At 45.6% G+C, this 27,758-nt stretch overlaps 1 protein-coding gene across 2 annotated transcripts in view; it reads left to right on the top strand.

Moving 5' to 3' along the window:
* Positions 1 to 27,758, top strand: part of COPG2 (coat protein complex I subunit gamma 2) — a 384,275-nt gene that overhangs the window by 127,892 nt on the left and 228,625 nt on the right. For both annotated transcript variants that reach the window (XM_086918917.1, XM_086918916.1), the window contains exon 8: positions 8,919 to 9,005. In XM_086918917.1, coding sequence (XP_086775043.1) covers positions 8,919 to 9,005 — 87 coding nt within the window. The remainder of the gene's footprint in view (positions 1 to 8,918; positions 9,006 to 27,758) is intronic.

The raw sequence follows: 27,758 nt of genomic DNA, 5'->3' as shown, positions 1-27,758 counted from the left end.
TATGAGTGCATATGATAGTGTTGTATTGATGAGTGACTGTATGTATGAGTGATTGTATGGGTGAGTGGATGTTTGTGTAGACCTAGGAATCAGTGAGTGCGTATGTAGTAACTGCTATTGGTATGTCGATGGTTTCGGAAATGGTAGTCTATATTTTACAGTGGTTGTATCAAAGGTTGCATTAGACTGTGAAGAGGTGCATCATATTTTCACGTGGATGATGTCATCAGTGATGTCACTGACCATGTCAAGAATGATGTAATATGTGATGTCATCAGCAGTGCATTGCGGGACTCAAGTTATAGTTAGCTGAATTAAATATAATGGGGGAATTTCTATGGTTTTTACGAGTGAAATGTCCAACTAACTATAACGTCCCTGAAACCTATGGGTTTTTCGGTGAATTTCAAAGGTTTTTTAAATGCTAATTTCTAACTATACCCTCCCTGAAAGCTGCTATTAATAAGAGTGGATACTTGCAACACTGTGCAAACGCCCCACGTGGCCCGTTTTAAGTTGGGAGATTAAGTCCCCTTGAATCCTGAGGGTCCCTGGGGGCCAACTAGCCCACCAGCTATCGCCACAGAGCTGCGTTGCAGAGAAGTGTAAAAAGGGGCTTGGACTCTGAACACCTCTCTGCAACGCAGCTCCCTGGCGCATACTTGGAGGTACCTGGATTGGTAGTTGGCCCCCAGGGACCCTCAGGATTGAAGGCACTTAATCCCCCCAATTTACAATGTGCCAGGGGGTGCCTTTGCACAGGTGCTATGTCAGGCACGCTCCCTCCCTGCACTACTGTGCAAACGGGCCCCCTGGCGCATTTTAAATTGGGGGATTAATTCCTATTTATTCCCCGGGATCCCTGAGGGCCAACTAGCCCACCAGCTACCTCCAGTAAGCGCCACAGAGCTGCGTTGCAGAAGTGTGTAAAAAGGGGCGTGGCCTCTGAACAGTTCTCTGCAACGCAGATCCCTGGTGCATACTGAAGGTACCTGGTGAGCTAGTTGGACCCCAGGGACCCTCAGTATTCAAGGGGAATTAATTCCCCAACTTACAACTCGCCAGGGGGCGCGTTTGCTGAGTGCTGCAAGGAGAGATGCTGCATTTAAATAAATAAATAAAAAATTAAGAAGTGGGGCTGTGTGGCCTCCCTCCTTTTTCCTTTTTTTGGTCCCTGGGCACCTCATCCCCAGGACCTTACCCCTTTAAAAAAAAAAAAAAATTAACTGGGAAGAAGCAGTGTGACCCCCCTCCCGAGGCTAATTTCGGCCCCGGGGAGCCTGTCCCCGGGGCATGGCCATAATTTTTTTAATATTTGTTATTTAACCCCTTCCATGCTCATGACAAGGTCAACTCATCATGGGTGTTACCTGCGCTGTGCTTATGACGAGTTGACCTTGTCATGAAACTATAGTATTCATAAATCATCAGCACAGGAGGGGAAAACCCCCTAGCAGCCAAGGTGTTAAATGTAGGAGGGGGGCTGTGTGGCCCCCCTCCTGAAGCCTCTATTAGCCCCGGTGACCCGATCCCCTGAGACTGAGCCTCTTCTTTTTTTTTTTTTTTTATTTGATGGACCCCTTCCTAGGCCACTCATGGCCCTGGGGACCCCATCCCCTGGGGCCTGGCCACTTCGTTGGGGACTGTGGGGGGTCCCCATATTTCCCCACTGTCCCGCCGGCTCCCCGCCTCCTGCGGGAGCCGGCATTGCTTTTCCACATGGGGAGCTGCTGACATGCAGCTCCCCGTGTGGAAAAGCAGTGTGGTTTGATTTTTGAAAGCAAGAGCTCTCACTTTCAAAACCCAAAACACAGTTTGCTATGGCAGGGCGGGAGCCGCACTGCTCCCACCCTGCCATAGCAAACAGCAGTGTCTCGGGAGGGCACCCGGGACACTGCAGGAGCCGACCCTGGTAGGTGGGGGTCCCCAGGGCCATACAGGGGTGAAGGAGGGGGGCCGCGCGGCCCCCATCCCACATAATGCAAAGCCCCGAGGAGGGGGGGGGAGTGGGTGTCTGGGGGGCGTTTGGGGGGCTCTAGCCCCCCACCACATAGGTGTATTTTTGTTTTTAGAAAAAGCCTGGAGTTGTCGGTCCCCGGGGCAGTGAGGGGGCCGTGTGCCACTGCAAAATAATTAATAAAAGCCCCGGGGTGGGGCTTGGGGGGGGGGGGGCCTTGGAGGCCCCCCACACATAAAAAAAATTAGCCCCGGGGGGTGGCGGTCCCCCGGGGATTGGGCCCCCCACACATTTTTTCCAGTGCCCCTAGGACCTGGCCTACCCGGGGGCTACAATACAACGAATCACATGCTTTTTTTCTCATTCGGATTTGCACGCCCAGCGCAAATTCAGCAGATATTTTTTTATGCTTTTTTAGGCCCTGGGGGTACTTGTGGGACCCCCAGAGCAGGCCTAGGGGGTCAGGGTGTTTCTACCCTGCCCCCTTCTTGTTTTTCGCATTTTTTTTTCTCTCTTCTTGTGACTCAGTTCTACTGAGTCACAAGAAGGCTGCCAACAGTTCTTGTTTGGAGTGTTGACAGCCAATTAGTATAAAGCTCGTGGTTGGGAGGGTCGTCACATCCACTGCGCCTCTAAATATCGAAACTTTTTTTTTTTTTCTCCACAACTACTGAACGGATGTACACCATTTAAAAAAAGGGAGCTTTCTGAACCAAGCACTACCCTTTTGCCAAATTTGGTGTAATTCCGTTCAGCAGTTCGAGCTGTAGCCATGTCTAAAGTCTATGGGAAATTCATTTTCCGACCTTTTTTTTTTTTTTTTTTTTGTTTTTTTTTTTACTACTCCGGAATTACTGAATGGATTTACACCATTTAACTAAGAGTTCTTTCTAAAACAAGGGCTACCTTTTTGGCCAAATTTGGTGTAATTCCGTTCAGCAGTTCGGGCTGTAGCTGTATCTAAAGTTTCCTATGGAAAATAACATGGAGAAAACACGTTTTGGGAGCCCCCTTTTTTCTCGACCCCCTGCTTGACGAATCACCCCGAAACTTTCAAGACAGGAGCTGACCCGAGCGCCCCACAAGTTTGGAAAATTTCGCGAAGATTTGTCATCCGGCGCCAAAGTTATTGGGAAAACAAAAAACTGTTTTCCTGTCGAAACTAGGTCCTAACTATAACTATCTACTGGCGGCCGCTAGATTAAAAAATATATATATGTTCAAAAAGAACGTGGAGTTGACAGAACCTTGAACCTAAGAAGAGCAGAATCTCGACTCATCCTAGTCATCGGTACTGAAAATCCATTTAAACATAATTTGGATGCAGAATTGCACATACACTTGTAGTATTATAGATCTATCTACGAATTAGAACTTTGGAACGGCAGTCTACATCCTTTTTCTCACAACTTGGAGGAACGGTTTCTGTGAGTTACAACTGTTCAACAAGTGCAAAAGATGCTTGACGGGGACAAACAAAGAATACACACATAGATGATGCCTCTCTCGTTAGAGCTCGAACAGGAACTAAAGTATACTCAAATTAGATAGGGGATCTGCATGAAAATCAATAAATATGAAGTCTCTTTGGGGAAATAAGATGCAAACAACATAATCATGGAATGATATGGGACTTTTTAGATTTTGGATCTAATGGATATGGACTTTACATCTATTGTATTTTTAAGGAAGAATGTCCTGTCATACTTACCAAGTCAAATGCATAGAAGCACATGTCACTTTTTGACAAAGGGACTCTTCACGAATTGACAGATGTACTTATGATTTAGGTTTTATTCAATATGTACTTTATTTAGAATTGAGTCGTTTTGTACATAGTCACCTATAAAATACTAATGCACTAGTCACTTTCATGAGTAGGAATTCTCCCTCTTTTCTTAAAAATGATATGGAATTTATTGCCATTATTTTGGATCAGAAATTATCGGGACTGGGACACTCTACTTTTATAGTTATAAATTAGAATCCATTGCCCATATTAAATGTAGACATACACAGATCACTTTATATCTCTAGGAATCTCAAATGTATCATATGTGATTTAGGTGTTATTTAGTCAATCAAAAGTTACTTTATTCGGTTAAATTTTAAAACCATCAAAGTGCACATCACAGAGCACAGCACATTAAAACAAATTACATTTATACAAGAATTCATTCCAGTTCTCACACATTTAACAGGTTCACCATGAGACATCGAATATTAGGCCATCCTACCAGACAAAGCATTCCTTAGTATTTAAATAAATATTTAAAAAGTTTGTCCTAATCCAATATCCACTCTTTACAAAACACATTTTACCAAAGACCGGTTAAAAATTAACAAAGTCCACTCTATGGTACAGTGAGTCTATTCCTACGCCTAATTGCCCCGGTGATAAAACTTGCAACCCCAAAGCAGACTACTGGGGATGCTAACATTTGTAAGTAAGCCAAAGCTGGCCTAACCTGCTCAAAATTACACTCTCTTAATAGTGAGATGATAAATTTCATGCGTAACGAAACATAAAACTCTCAGAATTTGAACATAAGTATTCCGTATGGAGAGAGTCTTCGTGCAATACGCAACTGTAGTAACAAGTGTAAGCGTCTGAACTCAACACACTGAGTACCCTTTTTCAAGAAAGAGGGTATACGAACTAGAATTTCCAAAGTTCAATCAGCAAATCCAAAAAAAGGAGCGGGGAAGAAATTCTGTTTGATAAAGGCAAAAATCAGGCTAAAAGCACAAATCAAGCCAATCCGGTTAGAATGATTACAACATACAATCGTAAGCATAAACAAGTCGGAAACATTCTGAACCGACACTGGCATTTAATTTATAACGATCCGGTGTTGCAACCATTAGTGCAAAAAAGACCAGCAATTACTTTCAGAAAAGCTAGGTCCTTTAAACAAATGTTGTTTTCGAATATGCTCCCACAAAAACAGCAGAATACCAGTGGTTGTGCTTGGCTTAAAAGAAAACCTGGTTTTGGTAAATGTTGGAAATGTAAGGCGTGCAGACATGGCAAGAATATGCAGGCTTACACTTTAGGGCTTTCAAATAGAGAGAAGAAGATTAAAGGCTTCCTGACCTGCAAAACAGACTACGCTATATACGTCCTACAATGCCCTTGTGGCCTGAGGTACGGAGGAAGCACTATACACACGGCCCATATCGGGGTGCAGCAGCATATGAGGGCTATCCGCAATGGGGATACGGTTTACCTGGTAGCGCGTCACTTTGAATCCCATCACAATAAGGATGTATCTGGGCTTAACTATTTTGTTAATGATTGTATCCCACACAGTGTTCAAGGTGGGGATCGAGAGAAGAAATGAAGGCGCCTTGAATCTTATTGTTATATTCTAGCATTAAATACCAAGGCCCCAATGGGGTTAAATAGAAGATTTAAGCACGCATCTATAAATAGCTGTATCTGCAACTGTGCCAAGTATTGATGAATTTATTGGGAAGATGAGATTTGATTAGAGAGCTTCCTCGAGTTGAGGTTTTATAGATATGTCCATATGTGGTTTTAACCCTCTTTTTTTATTTGGTTTTGCACTTCATTAGCACTTTTTCCTTTTAGAAATATAGCACCATGTAAAGGAGGTGGAGACAAAGCCCACTGGGGCAAGATTTTCGTTGTTTCTGTCTTCAGCTGAAAAAGCCTACCAGAAGTATTAATTAATTGTTTGGTATGGCCGCAGAAGTTGACAACCCGATGTTTGGGGTGAATGCGGGAATTGTGGGATAACATCATGTGTGGTGCGGGATTATTGCGTAGACCCAATGTAGTTTAAGAATTGTCTACGGGCCCACTGGGGCTAAATACAAACCGACAATAACAGGAGCAATAGAAATGGGCACAATATTGTGAACCCAGCAAGGCCAGCAGTACCTTGCTATCTTTGCGGCGATTATGTGAGACACTGGGATATCATACCAGTTGCTCAGCCGCATGAGTGTCAATGAAGTTATTTGAACAAGAAAAGAAAAAAACGATGTGACGGGGGATATTTACCCCGCTACATCAGCACAAATGTTATTTTGGCCAATATACTGCTGTGCCACGGTTTGAGATTATATTTAAAATTTTAAATTTATACCTATGACACGGATTCTTGCATGTATAATATGAATGTTAATCGTGCACTTTTTCAATAAGAGTAGAAAATATGCAAGTAGAGAGAAAAAACTACGAGTCTTTCTTAGCACACACTGGATGTGTTGTTAGGTCACGTGTTGTTTGTAACTTTGCACAGCGGTTAAAAATGGCTACTTGAGAATTGTAAAACTTTGGTGAACAAGCCTGCTGGTCAGGCGAAACGCATCCGAAGGGCTGACTCAATAAATAATATTTTGGCCAACACACAGTGTCGTCAACTTATGTGGTACTCGTATCACGTGGGATTACTCTCCACTGGTCCAGAGGGGTCCAGAAGGAGACACTGGGCGCTTGTATATGAATAGATAGATAGAGAGAGAGAGAGAGAGAGAGAGATACAGGCATAGATATATTCTGCGTACTCGTCTCACAGCTCCCCAGTCACCGGAAAAAGACGAGGCGAATCCCATAAGTTTGGTGCTATTCAATGTTTATTTTCTGCCCAGCACCACCGCCATTACGCGTTTCGGTCCTCATGGGACCTTGATCACAATACACACTAGTAGGTGCAGACCTCCTCTTTAAAGTGACATTGCATAATTTCTTACCATGAACATGGAAGACATACTGCGTAAACAATGTATCGGTGCCATCCCTAAGAATTCAATTCATAATTTACAGAACATGTGCAAAACTTCGCTATAACTTTGTGCTTAATGCGTTTTATACAATCTCCCAAAAGGATAGACTTTTATCTTAGAGTCACATCCTTATGTAGTCCCTCAACATTTCAATTGCATGTATTAGACTTGGGGATAAAAACAATTATACCTTATGAATATAAAATCTATTCGCAATCGTATGCAAAAATGTCAGCGATAAAAAGTCATGTGCCAAAAGGATAAAATTAGTTAAAACGTGTTTCCCTTTGCATCGCAATAGATCTAGCAGCATGTAAATGTTTCCTGTTGTACTTAGTTCAAACAAATGTTAACAGTGGCACACGTTGTGAAACACAACAATGAAGCCCAAGTGGGCAATTAATCAATACGCATGAAATCCATGGTTTAAAGTCCTTTGTACAGTACTGCACAGTGTCACCGAAAACCATAAATGTCCAAAATATGGTGTGATAAATAAAAATTTAAAAATTCATGAATTTTACAAACCGCAGCATATAATCAAACAACAGATACTAATGAAGATATACAGATTACAATAAAATAGTATAAATATGTATAAAAATCTTCACTGGAATTTAATCCATTAGGGGTCTTAGTATCCCTTTCTAAAATATATTTTGTTTCCAGTTTTCTCAATTTTGTGTCTCGGTCTCCGCCTCTTCTCAGTGGGGGAATACAATCCACTACAAAGTAACGCAATTCACTAGATTTTTTTTAGCATGTTTCTCATCAAAGTGACGGGCAACGGGATAAGTTTCATCACCGTTGTTAATTGTGCTTATGTGCTGGAGTATCCTCTTGTGGACCTGCAGTCTAGTGCTGCCCACATAGCGCAGGCCACAAGGACACTCCAGCACATACACCGCAAACTCCGTCTTACAGGTCAATTTTATGTCAATTTTTGCTGGCCTGTTAGTGAACGGTGTGGAGAATTCTGTTTTATTCACTCCATGTTTACATGCTTTACATGATGAACACTTGAGGAATCCTTTACTGCCCATGATCCATGAGGTGGCCTGGATCACCTCAGGACTGCACGTAACCAACAAATCACTCGTAGAGCTAGCTTTCCTGAAAGTTAGATTAGGAGATCTGGTTAGTTTATCTCCTAACAGTCATTCCTTATGAGAGCCCAATTTGTATTCACTATCTTCCTAATAGTCTGATGTTGATTACTATAGGTTAAGATACGTCTCCTGGGCTGTTCTGACAAAGGAATGTTGTCCTTAGACAACCTACTAACCAATGCCTGTGCTCTACCTTGCTCGTTGGCTCTAGCCATGGCTTTGTCAACCACGCTAGGGATATATCTCCTAGAGATGAATCTAGTAACACAGTCTGATTGGGCTTTGATACAGTCATCAACTAAGCTACAAATTCTTCTCATGTGCAGCATCCCCCCAAAGGGAATGCTGCGAATCAAGTGAGCTGGATGGTGATGCTCTGCATGCAGCAGTGAGTAACCAGCTGTACTTTTTCTATGTAGCCTGGTGTGCAATTAATTAGATGAGACTCAACGTCAAGGAAAGAGATTAGATTATCACTGATCTGGCTCGTAAATTTAAAATTCAAGTTGTTGACATTGATTTGCTCAATAAATTTGAGGGCCTCTCCCTCAGACCCTTCCCATATGATGAGCAAATCGTCTATGTATCTATACCAACGTATTATTTGATGACTCATAATTTCCTCAAAGGCGGATGCCAGGACCTGTTCCTCCCACAGCCCCATATGCAAACAAGCATAACTGGCGGAGAAACAGGCCCCCCATCGCCATGCCCCTGATTTGTTAGTATACATATATATTGACTTGCAAGTAAAGAGCGGGGACGTTCTGGGATATATTAAGGCCACCTAGGCTAAACTTAGTCCATTGTTTAAACTTTTATTTTTCATAGTATTCATACGTTCAGGTGTAGGTTTTTTAAGCATGCATTTTTCTTTGAAAGTCTGTATTGAAGTGACAAGAAAAGCTTGTCAAATCTCTCCTGTGTTTCAGATGTGGTTTGTGGGTAATTCTATCCCATATATTGTTTGCCCAGTCAGAATGCATTTTGCAAAGATTGTTGCAAGTTGCACCACTAACCACTTCAGACAACTTATCTGGTCTTAAACTCCTGCCTGAGCACTCTACTAATGAGTAATTTCACCACTTCTCTTGCAGCACATGATGAAGATCAGCTATGATATAGTAAAGCGTTGGATCAACGAAGCCCAGGAAGCTGCATCCAGTGACAATATCATGGTGCAGGTATGTTTGCACTTTCATTTGGTGTGAAGCAAGACTCTAGACCTTGCCAACCGGTGCTGATGTTTGGGTTGGTGAAAGTTGTGTATGTGGCTAGTGTAGAAATGAAGGCACGTTAGTCTGTCCGTCCATTATAGTCCTTGTGATTTTTATGACCGATTTAACTTTTTACAGGAAAAGCACTTACTGTTTGGTTAAGGACTTTGGTAGTGGTTTACAAATCTGCATGAAACTACCAGAAATAAATTTCCTTTGGCGTTTTTGATCCTGTGAAGTTTTGTGCAGACTGGTTGGAGAGGGTTTTCAACAGAAAGTGGCCACAGGGAGAAGTTCGGAAAACCAGATTTCTCTATTTTAATGTTGCTTCCTTGCACAGTTTCAGAATAAGCTGAAGGAAAAAAGTGATGTCCTGGATGATACCAAAATTGGCATGCAAATGTACCCTAATTTATGTACTGTGCTTCAAATTTGTGTACTCCATTTTTTAAATATAATTTTTAAGTGAAATGTTGATAAGTGGCAGGATTTTGCTATTAATCCATAAACATAATTCTTTCATACACAGATGTAGAATCTAGTTAGCTACTAGAGACTGATTATTTTGCTCTGCTATCCTAAGAGCCTGCAGTAAATGTGTCTATCTCAAAGTAAAAACCGTTTGTGTGCCAACTGAGTGAACTGGGGTACGCGGGATGGGTATACCCAACTCCCTTGGAGGTAGTCCTGTGAAGCGTGAAAAATGCCACAATGTAACTAGAAAATGGTTGCATGTAGCCAAAGGGTCCACGACTGGTCCACAGATGTTATGCAGATTTTTCATTAAAATTGAGGTTACATGGTATTATTGTACCTCTCCCCTTTAGCCCTAAGCATTTGCATACCCCAGTCTCTGCACCAGTAGATATATGTAATGCTCAGACAGCCATTACCAGTAGAGAAAGGTCTATAAAGCTGCACTTTCCATTTAAAGAGCCTGAGAAGATTCTTGATGAACAAGAAGTCAGAAACCGTTGTCAGAAGGCCCTTCCTTGTCAATATTAATACATGGATACCTCCAGAGAACATGGGTGAATGCTACAGCCCTTTCCTAGTGCCGCCTAAGCTCAGGCTAAGTGCCTGAGTTTGAGTCTGGCAGATGCGAGATTTCGGATAGAAAAGCGTTAGATGCCCACCACTCCCTATTTAGAGGGTACAACACACTCCAAATTGGGTGGAAGGGACAGCTTCTGCTTTTTGGTGGATTTCCCGCATCCACTGAACTTTAAATCTGGTCCTCCGTCTTCTGCCAGCAAGTATTGCGCTACATACTATGCACAAGGTCTTGCTGAAAGTCTCGCCCGTCACTCAGCAACTTCTGGGCACATCCGCAGGTCATGGCTCTTTAGTACTGAAGCCAGTACACATCGAGGACAACTGAAGGACATGCCCACACAATACAGAGGACAACACAATCGCTGAGTTATGCATGTTTGCGGTATCAGTAGGGTTGTCTCCAGGATTCACCTTCTGTTGGGGGTGCTGGGAAAGGTATTAGTTTGGGGCATGGTGTGACAGGAGCGGTCTCGCCCTCGTGTTTAAGGAATCCTTCCAGGTTCCCTGAGCTCCAATGAGGGGGTAATTAGGGTAGGATCCCACAACCACTGCATCACCATCCTTCCTTCTTGTTAAGCAGTGTAAAAATCAACACCTATCTAAAATGATAGGGATTTTGCAAGCTGTGGTGTAGATACTGTCATCTGATTGGTAGTACCAACTCCTTCAGCACCACCAGTTGGCAGTAGCCATGCCGGTACAGAAGGAGGCGACTGTCTCCTTCCACCAAGCTTAAAATCAGAGCCTCTGTTTTATGGCTGTCGGAATGCTGAACTTTCATTACAGGTCTCTGTGCTTTCACTAATTTTCTGTACTTGTGATTGGATTTCATGCTTCAGTAGTTAGCTAATCTGCCAAAGTCTTTGTGAGTAGCTATTAGCACAAAGCTCTCTGCTTTTGTTTTCATATACCGTGAATTTACAGTTTTTTTTTTACCTTTCTTGTTTTTGTAGTAAGTCTTGAAGCACAGAACGCATGTACCATTCAGTACAGTAAAGGTGTCTGAGAACATTCCAAGCTAAATATTGGATCCAACTGCCTTAAGCACTCCAAACACTTCTAAAAAGCGAAAGTTCCTTGGAAAAATACAATCAACAATCAAAATGTTCACCTACTTCATTACTTAAACCTCGGCTGGGCCCTGGCTAGTATATTTGCTCTTTGAAAATTTCATTCATCTGTCAGTTGCAAAAAAAATACATTTTTTAAATCAATTGAGGAAGGAAAGCTAGCTAGCTCGATGTACAACTTCTAAATTGCATTTTCAGAATTAAGATCCTGTTGAGTCCCAACTGCAGTTTAAAATCTACTTCAGTGTTTTTGCCTCCCACTGCAACCATTAAAAGACTTCATGATGAGGCCACGATTTAAGAACGGCAGGTGCCTTTTTAAGTCTGACTTGACAGCGCAGCTGTCGCCTACCTTATATTATTAACCTTAAAAAAGAGGAACACCGGCGTACAACAGAGAAGGGCTTTGACTTGGGGGCTTTGGCTGCATACATTTGTTGGTAGACAGAAGTACATGTTTTGATTGGGCAGAGGTTGTGTGATTCCACCGGAAAAGTGCTTACTCTTCACGCAGTATTGATTATTTTGTTTATCCTGCTGAATGAGCCACTAGCACTATGGTTGCCTAGAGAAGGTACATTAACCTGCATAAAGTATCAGACTTACAACGGATGGAGCTCGAGCCTTCTGGGGTCTCGCAGATGGCACTGTAATACTGTTAAATTGTCTTGGTTAAGTAGATAATTTACAGTGGGTTTTTTTCTTCTGGCAGCTGCAGATTTCCTCCCTTTGCCGTCATTAACTCTAGACTTGAGAGTGCCGTGTGTGTTTGAGACCAGTATAGCATGTCCAGGGCTACAGTAATCTACATGCATTTTTTGGTCTGTCATGACGGCGCAGATGTTGCCTGTTCTTATGTGGTCAACAAAACATTTTTTTGCAGAGTACTACTAGATGAGAGCCTTAAGCTCCACCCAAATGTTGTTTTCCTGAGTAGAATATTTGATTGGGCCAAAGTTGTGCTCTTCTACTAAAACAGTGCTTTTAGTACACTTTTTTTAAGTTCAAAAAGAATTTTATTGATGAAAAAAGTTGTCGATACATAAAGAAAAACAATACAAAATAGAAATAATGGTAATCAAATAAAGCATTACATCTATAATAATAGTTGGAGCAGGCTCTAAAGAGACAAATGAGGCATAATAATAAAAAGATAACAGAATGAGCAATAAGAAAACATGATAAAATGAGATATATAGAGGAGCTTTAAGGTCAATTAAGGTACACTTTTTAGTTTGTAGCTAAGCTTATGCTCAATACAGCCAGACGGAGTTGGTTATGGTGGCAAGCCTAGGATCATGGCTCTTGGCCTTTTCTGTTTCTTATGAAATGTGCTGAAATGGACAATATGCCTAATGTATTTCTGAAAAGCCTAAGTGAAAGTCAATCGGCATTTAAGGATGGTTTCTTATTTATTTATAATAATGCCTAGAGATATGTATTTTTTTAATATGGAATCTCATAGATTGTCGTAGTAGGCAAGGGTTTTGGTGTTCGTTGCCCCTTGTGTCAAACTGTGGATCTACAAGATTTGCACTGAGATCCCTTTTTTTTTTTTGTAAGACTTTATTGATGTCTTGTTCATTTTACACAGCATTCGCCTACAACCCGGAGGCCGGCTGCTATATTTATAACCGTTTGTGTATAGCATGGCACAGCAATCCTACGGAGAAGTTATACATCAGCATAAACATATTACCATTTATTAAATAACATATCAGCCTGCACCAAAAGTTTTAGTGTAAGTCTTACTTTTATGATTTTTTATAAACTTAACTCAACTTGTGACTCGATAGCTTAATTATGCAGTTCATACCATTGGATTGTACATCTCTAGGTTCATATGAGTAAGTTCTGACTGCAATTTCTCTTCGCCTTTCCGCCCGGAGTTCTCTCTGCCTACCACCCTTCCCCCGATCTCCTTGTCCTTACCCTCCCCGATTGTTGTCCCCTGCTCGGGGTTCAATCTATATCTTCCTCATCCTCTGAATCGTCCGTCTCTTCCTCTGATAAAGGTTCACATATATCCCCACGATAGCTGTTCCAAGGAAGCCATAGTTTGTTCCATTTCTTAGGGTTATCCCTTTGCTTGTACACTGATCGTTTCATTACCATGAGCATATCTACATTCCTACACCACTGTGCTCGGGTTGGGACCTCTATTGCCCCCCATTTCTGCGCTATATCACGCTTGGCCACCATCAGTCCTATAATAGCCCATTGTTGTCCCTGGCGTGTCAGATCATTAGGCCCCCATACATTAAGCAGACACATGCGTGGATCTGGCGTAAGTGAGACCTCAAGAGTTTGTGAAATCGAACGCAACACTTGCCTCCAGTATTCCGCAATCAGTGGACATTCCCAGAGTGTGTGGAATCGTGCCCCTTCCTCACCACAGCCCCTGAGACAGTATGGGTGATCAGCCCTGTTGATTTTGTGAAGTGTAGTCCTCGTGTAGTACACCCTATGCAATATTTTAAATTGCACTAGCCTAAATCGTGTGGAGATACCGGCTTCCCTTGGGGAGGCCAAGACCTCGTTCCATTCCGTTTCGTTCATCTCTGCTATTTCCCTCTCCCACTTCTCCTTCAGTTTTTGCAGTGGATCTGGCATATTATTCAATAATTTCCGATATGTAAGGGAGGTGGCACTTGTTTGCATGTAGTCTGTCAAGAGGCGATCCTCCAATGGGGAGGACTCCGGTACATCTGTACCTGCCTCAATCGCCGATAGTAGTGCGTGTCGTATTTGTATGTAGCGGTTTGTCTCGGTTACTCCCAGGTCGTACTGCTGCTGCAGCTGTTCAAAGGGGAGTACTCCGTCTCTAGTCCATAGGTCACCTACCGTGGATATTCCGATATTATCCCATTGCGTGAACCCTTTGCTCTGCCGTAAGTTCCCTAGGGCCTTAGTGTCCCACAAGGGCGTGAGATTAGTTATGACACCCCCCATTTCAGTTTCCCCTGTGCTTTGTGCCATATCGCTACCGTGTGTTTGGTGGGTCCCATGAGCTGTGGCAACAGGCTCTTGTTGTATAACTGGGCTAAAAGGCTGTGAGTACCCAGTTACGCTCTGTCTACCAGATAGGCCGGGTCATTTTGCGGCACATGTAGCCACTGGTTAATAATCTTGAGGTGAGCCGCCCAGTAATACAGTTGCATGTGTGGTAGGGCTATCCCACCACTATACCAGTCTCTGACCAATTTCTCGTGTGCTACTCGGGCCGGGCGATCACCCCACAGCAGCCCAGTTATTGCCGATGTCACTTTGCGAAAGTACGAGGGCGGCACTAACACCGGTGTATTTTCTAACACATAAAGCAAACGTGGAAGTGCCTTCATTTTAAATAGGGCCGCCCTCCCTAGTAACGTCAGCGGGAGCGTTTTCCAATGTCTCGCGTCCGCCTGAAGCCGCGTGAGCGGCGGTAGTAGATTTAGTTCATAGAAGACCTTACTGTCTCGGGTGATGGCTATCCCCAGGTATTTAAATGTGTTGGTCGCCACTGTCAAGGGACAGTCGGCTGGTAGGGCCGGGGCGGGGCCGTAAGTGTATATATTACCGATTTGGTCCAGTTGATTTTGTAGCCAGAGGTGTGACCGTGCCGTTCACACAGTGCCAGCAGCATCGGGATCCCCTGCTCGGGCTCTGACATATAAATCAACATATCGTCCGCATATAATGAGACCCTGTCTTCCCAAGTTTCCCCCCATCTTATTCCTCTCAGCAGTTGGGATGTTCTGAGTACCACTGCCAACGGTTCTAGGGCTAGCGCAAACAGTAAGGGTGAGAGCGGGCATCCCTGTCTTGTCCCCCTAGCCAAGGCTATGTCACGGGAGATATGACCGTTTGCCGCCACATGCGCCACCGGTTCAGTATATAGCAGTCGAATCCATGAGATAAACCTTGGGCCGAAGCCCATATGGTCCAATACCGCAAAAAGATAGTGCCATTCCACCATGTCAAATGCCATCCTGGCATCCAGCGACAGAATAGCCGTTGGTTCCGTCAGTGACGGTGCCCTTGCCAGCGCTCCATGCAATGTTCGGAGATTATGCGCCGTACTCCTGTGAGGCATGAACCCCGACTGATCCGGATGAATCAGGTGTGCCATGTGTGGCATCAGTCTGGTAGCCAGCAGTTTCGCCAATATTTTGGCTTCGGCGTTGAGGAGGGAGGTAAGACGGTAGGACGAGATCTCATCTGGCGGCTTACCCGGTTTTGGGATTGCCACAATGGTGGCGACCATTTGGTCAAGGGGCAGAATTCCCTTTGCTAGGCTTTCGTTGTACATATCCAACAAGGGTGTACTTATCTCTTCAGATATAGTTTTATACCACTCAACCGGGATCCCGTTGGGGCCCACAGCTTTACCCACGCGCAGTGCATGGATGGCTAGTTGGATTTCATTCGCCGACAAATCTGCGTTGAGTTCTCCCCGTGCCCCCTGCGTCAGTGTCTGTGTTGGTATTCCGTGTAGGGCCACCGTCGCCTCCTCCTGTGCTATGACCACCTCAGGAGTGTATACGTCTTGGAAGTGCGCCGCCAGGGTTTCAACTATCACGGAAGGCCGCGTTTCCGCCTCTCCGTTGGAGCCTTTCAACTGTTGTATATGTTTGGCACCTCCCTTTTTTGTATCTAGCCAGGCTAAGAGCTTACTGGCCTTATCCCCGACATCATAGATTCGCTGTGATGTCCTCGACCGTCTTCCTGCGAAGATGGTCGCCATGAAGTCGCTGACAGAGCTGCAGTGTATGTAGTGTGTCTGCAGTCGGGTCAGTCATGTGTGTCAGGTGCGCCTGCTCGAGTTCAAGTTCCAATTTCGTCAATTCCTCCCTCTGGGCTCGTTTGTATCCTGTTACAGACTCTATTGCCTGCCCTCTCAGGACCGTCTTATAGGCCTCCCCGAGGACCGACGGCGATGTCACCGAGGCCACATTTTCCGCAAAGTAGTATCGCGTAGCCTTCTTTAAGTCTTTACGTATGGTTGGCACCCTGAGGTATCCGGGGAAGATTGGGTATATTCGTCTTCTAGCCATTTCGGGACAGGATAATGTCAGTGTCAGTGGTGAGTGATCCGAGATGCCCCTGGGTTTAATTTGCACGTCGCTCACGGTGAGGAGGCCCCCTCCCAAGGCGAGAAAATAATCAATGCGTGATAGACTGTCATGGACTGCGGAGTAGTAAGTTTACTGTCTGTCGTCGGGATGGAAATGTTTCCAGAGGTCCGTCAAACCCTGAGCCACCAGGAAATCACTGAATCTAGTGGGGGCCGGGTTCGGCGTGCGGATTGGAAATCTATCCTGCACGTTATGTACCACTGCATTAAAGTCTCCTCCTAGTATAAGGTCTCCTTCTGGGAGCTCCAGTAGGAATTTCCCCAAGTCTGGAAGATCGACCGTGTGAAGCGCCGGCGGAATATAGATTGATACTAGAGTCAGTGACTTCCCTTCCCACTGGCCATACGCTGCTGCGAAGCGACCCTGGTCGTCTATTTTAGTGGATTTCAATATGAACCGGGACGATTTCTTCAGCAGTATACCCGTACCCCTAGACCCTGAGGAAAACTCTGAGTGTGCAATCATCTGATACCCACGCCTATCTAGTGCCCGGCTAGCTGCACCCACCAGGTGTGTTTCCTGCAGTAAAACCACTGTGGGACCTATCCTCCGGATGGGCTGCAAAACAAGCCCACGCTTAATCTTATCACCCAATCCCCTCACGTTCCAGGTCATCAATTGTAAAGGTGGTATTGGCCCTTGCTCAGATCCCCCGCCCATGGGACCATCCCGCGTGTCACTTGCCATTATTATCCTGTAGTGTTGGAGCGAAGCAGCTCCTGAACTTACTCTGACCTAACCTCTGTATAGCTGTCTATGTGTCCTCTTATATGTACCACAGTAAACCTTTACGAGTCAAACAGTTCAAACTTTTCGCTATCATTGGTAACAGTAACCCCCCCCCCCCCCCCCCCTGCCCTCCAGCTACACGGGCATACAACCGCCCACCTCCCCAACTAAGCGGAGTGCTCAACCCTTTCCCCATACAGTTTATACTTGCTCGATGGGGCGAAGGACTCTCCGGAGACGGCAGCCCCTCATACTCCCTCCGGGGGCCCCTTGGCCCGGTGTCCTATGGCAGTCCATCAACCACACCGCTGGTACCGTAAAATGTTCCTAATCACCTGCGGTTATTGTTCCTCGTTGGCCTTTTCGTCAACACTGTCTCTCAACTTCGAATGTTCTTCCACGTCGTGCCTAGAGTCCTGGGAATTCCGAAGCCCACCTGTTCTTTGAGTCCAGTTAGTTCTATTGGAGCGGCGTGGTTGGGTAGCCGGCCTCCAACCATCCAGCCAGTCTCGGGCTATCTCGGGATTATCAAAAAACCAGGTCCTGTTTTCCGCCACTACACGCAGCTTAGCCGGGAATAGCATCGAGTAGGGAATCGCACGTTTTCGGAGTTTTTTTTCACCTCCAGGAATGTCTTTCTACGGCGGGCCACCTCAGCCGTATAGTCTGGGAAAAAGGCTAGTGTGGAGTTTTGAATCTTTACCGGCGGTGACACCCGTGCCGCCTGCAAGATGGCATCCCTGTCTCAAAAATTGAACAGTCTGGCTAGGATCGGGCGCGGGGCTGCACCCGGCTTTGGCTGTCCCCCTGGGACCCGGTGCGCTCTCTCAACGGAGAAGAAGGCGGAGAGGCCCTTAGGTTGGAGCTCCTTCTGTATTAGTTCTTCCACATATAGTTCCGTCCCTCTAGTGCCTTCAGACTCCGGAACTCCCAGGGTCCGTATGTTGTTTCTCCGAGAGCGCCCTTCTTGATCATCCAACCTTTCACGCAGTACCTTATTTTCCACCGACATCTTCTCCATTTGCTATTTGAAGCTCTGATACATCCTCGACCAGCGACTTCGTAACCACCTCCATGGAGCTCACTTTCTCTGACATTTTATGGAAGTCCGCTCGTATATGAGTGATTTTGGTGGATATCGTGCCTACTGTCGCTTGGACTTGCGTTAGGGCTCTCATGACATCATCCAGCATTGCCTTCTTCCCGTTCACGCCCTCTGCCGTTTTGCCCGCCGGCGTCTTACCATCCGCTGGGGAAGATATGAGATCCCTTTTTCGACCCTTTTGGAAGAGCTAGTATTTTGCTTAGCCAACTGTATTTTTGTGTGCCTTTTTAATTTTATAACTGTTTGCCTGATGGTTGCCTTGTGAGAAAGCTTACACTCTATACAGTATGTGTCATGATAACACTAATAGTCTTGATTGGTCTGTAGGGTAAGTTATACCAGATGCCATAGGTCTGGTCTGTTTTACTATGAAAAGACCATAGGTCTGGCTAATTTATTGTGAACTGTATTTGGTAAAGCCAGTAGGCCTCTAACATTAATTGTCATTCCATTATGTTACAGGTTGTAGTCCGGTATTTGTATATATGTAATCTCACAGATTACCATTTTAGGTAATTGTTTTGGTGACCACCTCTAAAAAACCCTGAGAGACAATATTTTCACCATGATGATTCTTGTTGGCCCTACTAATGGGTTGTATGTAGGTATGCATGATGGTTGCCAGTTTATACACACTTCAGTAGGCATGTGGTGGGTTATAGTGTCAGGGTGAAGGTAAAGGCTATTGACCTTGGTGGTTCACTGGTAAAAAGTGTGCAAGTTTCGTAAGAGTTTTCTGTATATAATTAAAAGTTATGTCAGACCAGGTAAACCTGATCTACTTATTGTGAAAAGAATCTGGATAATTTACTTTCGCATAATTTTCTTTCATGTAATTATGCAACCATGCAAAATTACTCATAATAACCTGAAATGCAAACCCGTCATATAGTACTGTTGTTAGTGCAAAACGTGACCTTCAGTCAGTTCTAGATGCCAGCTCTCATTAGTGCAAAAAAAGCATGAAAAACACAAGGGGCGTGGAAAGTCATGCACATTTTATTTGTTTGCATTGTCCCTGTGGCCTCATACTATAATTGTGCCTCAAATGGTGGCACAATTTACGGTGTGGAGTAATGGAGCCATTTTGGGAATTTCGCAAAACAAGTGCAGCATGAAATTATGCTAATTATGCCAACATAATTTACATTTCAGTCTGGTCTAGTATATTGTCACATTGAATTTCACTGATTACCGTAGTAGGTGTAGGAAACTTTTTTTTTTTTTTTTTGCAGTAGACCCCCCTCCCCCCCCCCCCCCCCCCCCCCACACACACACTTTCAGACCCCTTTTTAGCAACTAGATGCTGATTTTCAACTGACAGTGCACTGAGGCCTGCTAACCATACCTTGGTGCCAATACTCTTTCCTTAAAACAAAGGAATGTCTGATTGTTCTACAATTGGCCAAGGACTTTACCATCCCTTTAAGTGCCTAGTAAACCAGTTAGTATTTGTATAGCGTAGCACTGTCACCCTTAGCGGGTATCTGGGTGCTGTGTCTCCATCGCAATGCTGGTCTTGAGTCTCTTTCTGAAGTACGCCAGGGAGGATGCTGTTCGGTGGTGGAGTAGCAGGTCATTCCAGGTCTTAGCAGTGATGTAGGTGAAAGAGCTGCCTGGGTGCGACAAATGCAGGAGGTGTGTGCGAGGGCGAATGAGGTGGAGCAGAGGTGTCTTGATGGCAGGTGGAAGCTCAATCGATGGGTGATGTAGGATGGTCCATGTAGAGCTTTGTATGCATGAGTGAGGATAGTGAACTGGCATCTCTTCTGGCTGGGGAGCCAGTGCAGAATTTTTAGGTGAGGGGTGATGCAGGTTGTTTCGGGGAGGTCCAGGATGAGTCCGACTGCTATGTTTTGTATGGTCTGGAGTGTTTTGAGGAGCTAGGTGGAGATTACGGCATAGGGAGCATTGCCATAGTCTAGGCGGCTGGTGATGAGGGCCTGTGTGACTGTCTTTCTGGTATTGATTGGGATCCATCTGAAGATTCTGTGGAGCATGTGGAGGATATGTAAGCAAGAGGAGTCAACTGTGTTGCTTTTTTGTTTTATGGTCAGTTGGCTGTAGAGGATGATGCCGAGGTTTCATACAAGGTCTGTTGGTGTGGGTGTTGGTCCGAGTTCTGCTGGCCACAAGCTGTGGTCCCATGCAGAGGTGTTCTTCCCGAAGATCAGTACTCCTATTTTGTGGCACTTGAGTTTGTGGTAACTGTCTCTCATCCTTTTGGGTACATTGTCATGGTGTTGCAGAAGTTAGTTTTAGCGTTCGAGGGGTCTTGGTGAGCAAGAGGATTAGTTGAGTGTGGTCAGCGTAGGAGATTATGTTGAGCCTGTAGGATCTGTCGCTGTCTGCAGGGCGAGGGGTCATGTAGATGTTGAATAGGATGGGGCTGAGGGATGATCCTTTGGGTATGCTGCATGTGATGTTCTTGGTGTGGAGGTGAAGGGAGGCAGTTGGATACTCTTTGTGCATCCTGAGAGGAAGGAAGCAATCCACTTGGGAGCATTTTACTATATACCAATGTTTTAGAGTCTGTCAATGAGGGTATGGTGGGAGACTGTGTCGAGCGCTCAGAGTGATCAAGGAGGATCAGGGGCACAGTTTCTCCACGATTGAGGAGAGCTCTGATTTGGTTTTTTAAACACAATTTTTATTGTTTTACTGCAAACTCTCAAGATCAGTACAGGTAAGAACCAGGACAATCAAGTACAACATCCTACCCCAGTTACCTTAGGAAGTCTTCAAGCTCGCCTATGCGATGAAGTCCTCTCCATTTACTGCTGTTTTCACGATCCTCCAGTCCTGGCGTAGTTTGTGTTTCGGTGCTGCTCTCCTGTCTGTATCCAACTAACTCTAACCCCAACTCAACCACCCCCTCGCCCTCAACACCCTCCCAGGCGTGCCACGTTCGTATTTCTACTACAGCTCTCGGAAGCTAATGCCATAAGTGTTAAGTGCTACGGGACCAGTGATAGCGTTATGGGGCCAAGCATCCTTTGTAGGGGCCAAGCATCGCTCTGGGCAACCCAGATAAAGCGAGGACAACCTGATTACTTGTTAAGCTATGGTCTCCGTGGGAACATCCGCTATAACATCATCACCCTCGTCCTCAGGGGCCTTAAGCTCCAAAACTTGCCGCTCCCACTTTCTCGCTGCCCGTTCTATGAGCAATTTGTAATCGAATAATTCCCTCCCACTCAGCACTATTAGAATTCTGCCTTCTACGTATCTATACTAGGGCCCTGTTTCACTTTCCAATGGGTGGTAATGGTTCTTTTGGCCAAAAGGATCCCCAGGTCAATAAATTTACTAGCAATTTTGTTCTTTGAAGTGAGGGGAAACCAATGCAGGATACAGTGTGCCATGAAGGGTTGCAAGTCCCTATCCGTGAAATCCATCAGTAAAGTTGTCACCTCCTCCCAAATGAGTTCAAGGAAAGGGCAGCTCCACAACATATGCTTAAAATCTGCTGCGTACCTTGGGCAGGACGCTGGCTGGGTCGGGACATATTTATGCCAACAAGCTGGTGTTAGATATGCTCTGTGAAGGATGTAAAAGTGCACTAATTGAAATCTTGCCTTTCTTGTGCTTTTACAGGCCCTCTCTACAATCTCGCCCCATGCTGTATCCGGGATGTCCTTCTCTATATCTGTTTCCCATTTGAGTTTCAGGGCTGTCATGGGGATAAGGAGTCTAGTGTCATGCGCCTATAGAGACATGTCACCGCCTTTATGGTACCCGCTGCCATCACCACGTACTGACATCCCATTGAAATAGGTGGCTCTGTGAGGCCCGTATGCCAGTGTTTCCTGATGGCTGTTGTGAGGGCAGTGTGCTACAAGAAGTCACTGCCTGGTAGGTCGTACCGGGCTCATAGGTTGTTAAATGGGGTCAAGGTTCCCTCCTCATAAAGGTCCCCCATTGTCGCTAACCCCTGCTGTTCCCAGGTCTCCAATCTCTACCAATTGCCCCCTTGTGGTAGGGCCCTGCACATCCGCAGTGGAATTTCAGGTGCATAGGGGTCCTAAAAGCCATTCTTCGCAGGTATCTGTTCCAGCACTTCCAAAACTGTGGCAAACTCCAGGGTGAGATGTGTAGTCCCAAGCGGAAGCCCCAACACTATGCGGGACAGTACCATCAAGGGACCCCATACCTCCCTGGGCACTTCTTTGTCTCTGGTGGCTCTTGCCACCCACTGCGTGAGCCACTGAAGTTTCATAGTTTTGAACCGCCAGACCTCCCTGCACTCGGGGCCTAATGAGTGTGACTAGTGCTACTCTGCGTCCGCCCTTGCCTCACAAAAATGAGGTGGTCATTGCTCTGAGCTGTTTAAAATAGGTCGCCGGTACCCAGATCGGCAAAGCCCTGAAGAAGTATAGCAGGCGCGACAGGGTCACCATTTTAAGAAACGCCACCCGGCCCGCCACCGATAACGGCAACGTTCCCCAGAATTCAAGGTTAGCCTTGGTCCCCCTGAGTGCCTTTCCGATGTTCCCCTCAAAAATATCTTCCTGCTCGTGATAGATTAGCGTACCTAAGTAGGGCAAACATTTTTCCTTCCTCTTCACCCCTTCCGTGTATTGGGGACCTAGTCTGCCCCAATGCACCAGGAAAAGACACGATTTCGCCCAGTTTACTTTTAAACCAGCCACTGTACTCGTTGTATGTAGGAGGGATTTCGCTCCCAGTAAGGCTTCGCCTGAATCTGCCAGGAACAGCAAAAGGTCATCTGCGTAGAGTGCAGTGTGGTGGATCTGCCCATAAACGTCAAGGCCCTGTTGATCTAGCGTGTGCCACCAGGGGCTCTATTGCAATAATGTAAATGTAAATGTAAATGTATTTGAGCTTATATAGCGCACAGCTACCCGCAGTGGGTTTCCAGGCGCTTGCTTAGGGAACCCGTCCTGGTATTCCCCTGTGAGATAACCCTGGCAGGGTATCCACAAGGTGAAAGCCAGGCATCCCGCCGAATTATCGAGTCCGTGGAATTTTTGAGCCCAAGACCCGCCGAGGCGGGGAATTGAACCCTGGTCCAGGGACGATCTCAGATTCCGGGTCTGCTGCCTCTAACCCCTGAGCCACACTTCTCCACAATGGCAAACAATAAGGGGGAGAGGGTGCACCCCTGTCACGTGCCCTCCCCACCTTGCCTCTGAGACTACACCTCTTGTCCTGACCCTCGCTGTAGAGTCTGTGTATAAAAGTGCCGTCCAACTCACGAAGTCGGGCCAAGGTCCATTTGTCGCATCACGTGGAACAGGTACTCTCACTCCAAGCTGTCAAAGGCTTTTTCGATGTCTATGCTGAGTCCGCATTGTAGGAATAAGCCTCTAATATATGTAAAAGTCTTCGGAAATTTAAGTGCTGTGTTTTTGTGGTGATGACTCTGGATTGGTCGGCTTGTATGAGGGTGGTCATGTGAGGGAGCAGGCGAGTGGCCAAGACCTTGCTCAGGATTTTGTAGTCCAGGTTGAACATAGATAGAGGCTTATATGCTGTTCTGTCCCAAGGCTGTTTGCCCTGTTTCAGTACATGAATAATGATAGCCTCCCTAGTGGAGCCAGGTAGTCTGCCAAGCCTATTAGCCTCATTACATAGGCGAGTGAGATGGGGGGCAAGCAGGTCCGTGTAGGCGAGGTAAAATTCTACTGATAAGCCATCCGTGCCTGGGGTTTTGTTACGGGCCATACTCTTGATGGCCCCTCGAAGCTCTCTGACTTTAATTTCCAGCCCTACTAATTCTGCCACCTCTTCATCTAGCACCGGCAGGTCAGCGTCCTGTGTGAACTCCTGTAGGTCTTCCTCAGAGGGTATTACGCGGCTGCGATAAAGCTCAGTGTAATAATCAGTGTAATAATCAAAGAATAGATTGTTGATCCCTTGCTGATCAAATCTAGCTACTCCCAAACGATCTCTTAGCTCCAGTATAACTGAGCCGCAACGGGCCGGATTTGCCAACCAAGCGAGGAGGGCACCCGACTTCTCCCTTTCAGAATGTACATGTGTGGTGTATGTTTTATAGTCCAAGCAGCACAGGCGCTCCACGAGGGCAGCTACTGGTTCCCTAGCTTCTATCAGTTCTGTGTCTGTCCGGGTTTTCAGGCCTCTCCTTTTCCAGGGTACTCAAACGCTCGTCTTCTCTTTGAAGATCTTGAAGACGGAGCACTTGCCTCTAAGCACTGTTTTACAAGCATCCCACTCCACATTCACTGACGTGGCCTTTCCCTCATTAACCTGGAAATATTTCGTGATGGCTGTTGCAATAGTGGCGCGGAAAACTTGATCATCTAGTGCCTCCGGCCGCAATCTCCAGGTGGGATTCTTGGGGCGTTCTATCGACCATTTCAGCTGAGCTAGTACTGGATTGTGGTCAGAGATCGCCCTAGTGAGGTATTCGCTGGTGCTGACCTCCCCATGGACGTCAGGTGTACATAACAAGCATTTACAATGCAAAAGGTCTCGCATTAATTAAGTTTGAGCTATTGGCATTGCTAAACATTGCAACACCAATTGCAACAAAAGTCTATAAATTGTGAATTTATTTTTGTAGCAATGGTGGCATGCTGTGCTTTAGATGAATATGTTTAAAAGTAAATTGTGCCATACTGCGATTGCTACAATAGTTAATTGTGGATGTGTTCACAATTGATGTGTGCACTGATGGTTGGAGGTGTGTGTGCCTGCAGAAATTGTGCAATGATGGCTGGTGGTGTGTGTGCCTGGTGGATGTGTGCACTGCCGGCTGGTGATGTGTGTGCCTGGTGGAAGCGTACACTGATGGCTGGTGGTGTATGTCTGGTGAAAGCGTGCACTGACGTCTGGTGGTGTGTGCCTGGTGGAAGCGTGCAATGACGGCTGGTGGTGTTTGTGCCCGGTGAAAGCGTGCAGTGACAGCTGGTGGTGTTTGTGCCCGGTGAAAGCATGCACTGACGGTGTGGTTGTGTGTGTGTGGTTGTGTGTGTGAAGCACGTCTATAATGTATGAAAAAGTCCTCCAGGACAGTGCTGTTCAATTTATACTATGGGTGTGATTGATAGACTAAAAATCAATACATTAGACGTTAAATAGAAAATTCTCTTGAGTTGGATTCTTTTTTTTAATCTGTTTTCATTGACCAGGCTGTGGTAAATTATTTCGCTGCTCTCAAATCAGCTGCTGTTTAAGTTACTTTGTGGAAAAATGCCTATGAAATAATGTGTGCTTTTAAGAAAAGTTCAAACACAATGTCATAAGAAAAAAAATAAGACCTATTGAATTGCAAATGCTTGTTTTCCCAGGAAGCATCCGCAAACACTTTTTGATGAGATGAGATGAGGGCGCCACTTCTTTTTTTCGGACTTGAGCCACGCGTAGAGATTTTTTTAAGTCAATGGCTAATGCTCCTCCGACCTTATTGGACGATTTCTGATCAGTGGTTTACAGCTGTTGCACCTTTTAGTGGGTATGGTGCTGCATCATCGCTGAGCTATGTTTACAGGAGCTGTGCTTTTGTAATGAGAAGCAAGTTAGGTCTGTATTCTAATATGTCATGGATGTTCTTGTTCAGTTACCTGGTTTTCAAGGAGATGCTGTTTAGTGGGGAGTGGGTTAAACACTGGAGGAGAGGAGAGAGTGGAGTGACGGGTTCACTGGATACAGCATGCAAAGTAGTGACTTTACGCTTTGGAAAGAGTTTGGGAGACGGGTGGAAGGGGATGGAATGCTAAATGAACTGGAATGACAGGAGTGGAAAGGAGAGCAGGAGGAAAAGATGGATGACCCATGAGGTAAGAGTGGAAGCCCTGTGGGAGGAGGATGATTTAAGCTTCGCATGACGGTGCACTTATGTTGGTACACAGGTGAGAGCAGGAAAGGGCGAGGACCATATTTCAAAAGGAAAAGGCGAGTAGGAGGCCAGGGATGGGGAGTAGGTTGTGACGGAAGGCCGTTTATGCCGTCAGACAAGGAGTTTAACACAGACCCCTGCAGGGTAAGGGGGCCCCAATCCTCAAGGTCCCAACAATCTTTCAAGGACCTTCCCTCCCCCCAGCACAAGACAAAGAAATGTCTGAAAGATATGGGGTGCCCCACATCACAATTTGCAAAGGGGGGGCTCATTTTGCGTTACGCCACAGAGTCAGACTTACATAAAAACATGGGATGACATTATAATCAGAATATTGCTCTATGGCTTTTTAACAGAAAGGGACTGCTGTCTCTTCCTAGTTTGAATGTAACCCCTTCTCCTACTATGTAGGACGGGTGTTGCACACATAGGGCCCATTTGCAAAGCTATTTGTGTAAGTCTGGTTGTCATGTGTAAAAACTTTACAACCCCAAGAAATCCCCCCCAAATCTTTTACCCGGTACACGCTTGCAGTAATATTCAACCACACTCGCGCCTGTTCCCGGGCCTACCCGTGAGGAGTGCCGGTGAGGATGTGAGGTGTCGGGTTTTTAGGAACCCGGTGGTGCCAGGGGATAACACCCGAAGACCTCTGAGTTCTCTTGTTCCGGACCACAGAAACAAAAAGTCTTCTAGGTGAAGTCAGAGATCGAGTTTTATTGGCTGCAACCAAGTAACAAGTGTCCTAGAAGTACAACAGCACGGGATGTAAGTTCTCAGGAGACTGTTCGTTTTTACAGAACCAGCCTTCTCCTTTTATACAAAATATTACACTTCAGGCAAGAATTCCTTGTTTTATGATGCAACCATAGACATATTTGTTAAACAAAAGAAAAAGCACAGTCATGACGGCCAGCCTATAATTTCGTGTGTACAGTTCATGATAGATTACCCTGCTCGGCCCAGAACTAACATCAGATATCGATGAAACCTCAATAAAATCGGGCACCTCCTCATCGTAAAACCGGCCATAAACGAGAGACATAGACAGGTGTATGTGTGTGGAAAACATGGTCTGTATGTAGTGAATGGTTTATGGCATGTTGTGCCTTGATGCTATCTTACTCGGCCACTGGGCGAGGGACTGTCCGAACAGGTTTGGCTGGAGGCAGTGGAGTCAGCTCGGCCAGCTCACAGGTCACAAGATGGATGCCGTTCACAAAATGGAACCCGAGGGTTCGAGACGGAAACCATGATTTAAGGGTGCTAGCGTCACTCAATCACGACGCAAATGCATAGGGATAATGTCCTCATCATTACTGGTCTGCCGATACCGAATTCGTCATGGTACGATGATATTTTGTGACACGAGTGTTGGGCCTTGGTACCATATTACAGCAGGGTCCAGAATTTCAGAACCACAGACCCTCCTTTTGCCCTCATATAAGGCAATAACTCATGCTAATATGAGTCCAAATCTGTATTCATGAAGTCATGGAGATGCTGCTGTAGCATCATTCTGTTGCTCAATTTGTCCCTTGACACAGGCTTCCTTACACACGATGCAGCACAGAGGCCACATATTGCAGGAGCGCACTGCACAAACAGGCAGAACATAAACAGAATGGCTAAGATCACCCCAATGAATATCAGAGTTTTCCATCCCCAGGCAGATATCAGTTCCCAGAACCACCCTAGCAAGGACCAATCCCCTTTATCCACGTGAAGGGAGTCAGAGATTTTGTGCAGTTTGGAGATGGCCTGGTACACTGTCGGAGCATTATCAGGGATGAAAATGCAGCTACTGGATTGGATCAC

The sequence above is a fragment of the Lissotriton vulgaris genome, chromosome 1_1, assembly GCF_964263255.1.
Source record: "Lissotriton vulgaris chromosome 1_1, aLisVul1.2, whole genome shotgun sequence".
Classification (NCBI taxonomy): Eukaryota; Metazoa; Chordata; class Amphibia; order Caudata; family Salamandridae; genus Lissotriton; species Lissotriton vulgaris.
The sequence above is the reverse complement of the archived record's forward strand: the minus strand, read 5'-3'. Positions and strand labels throughout refer to the sequence as shown.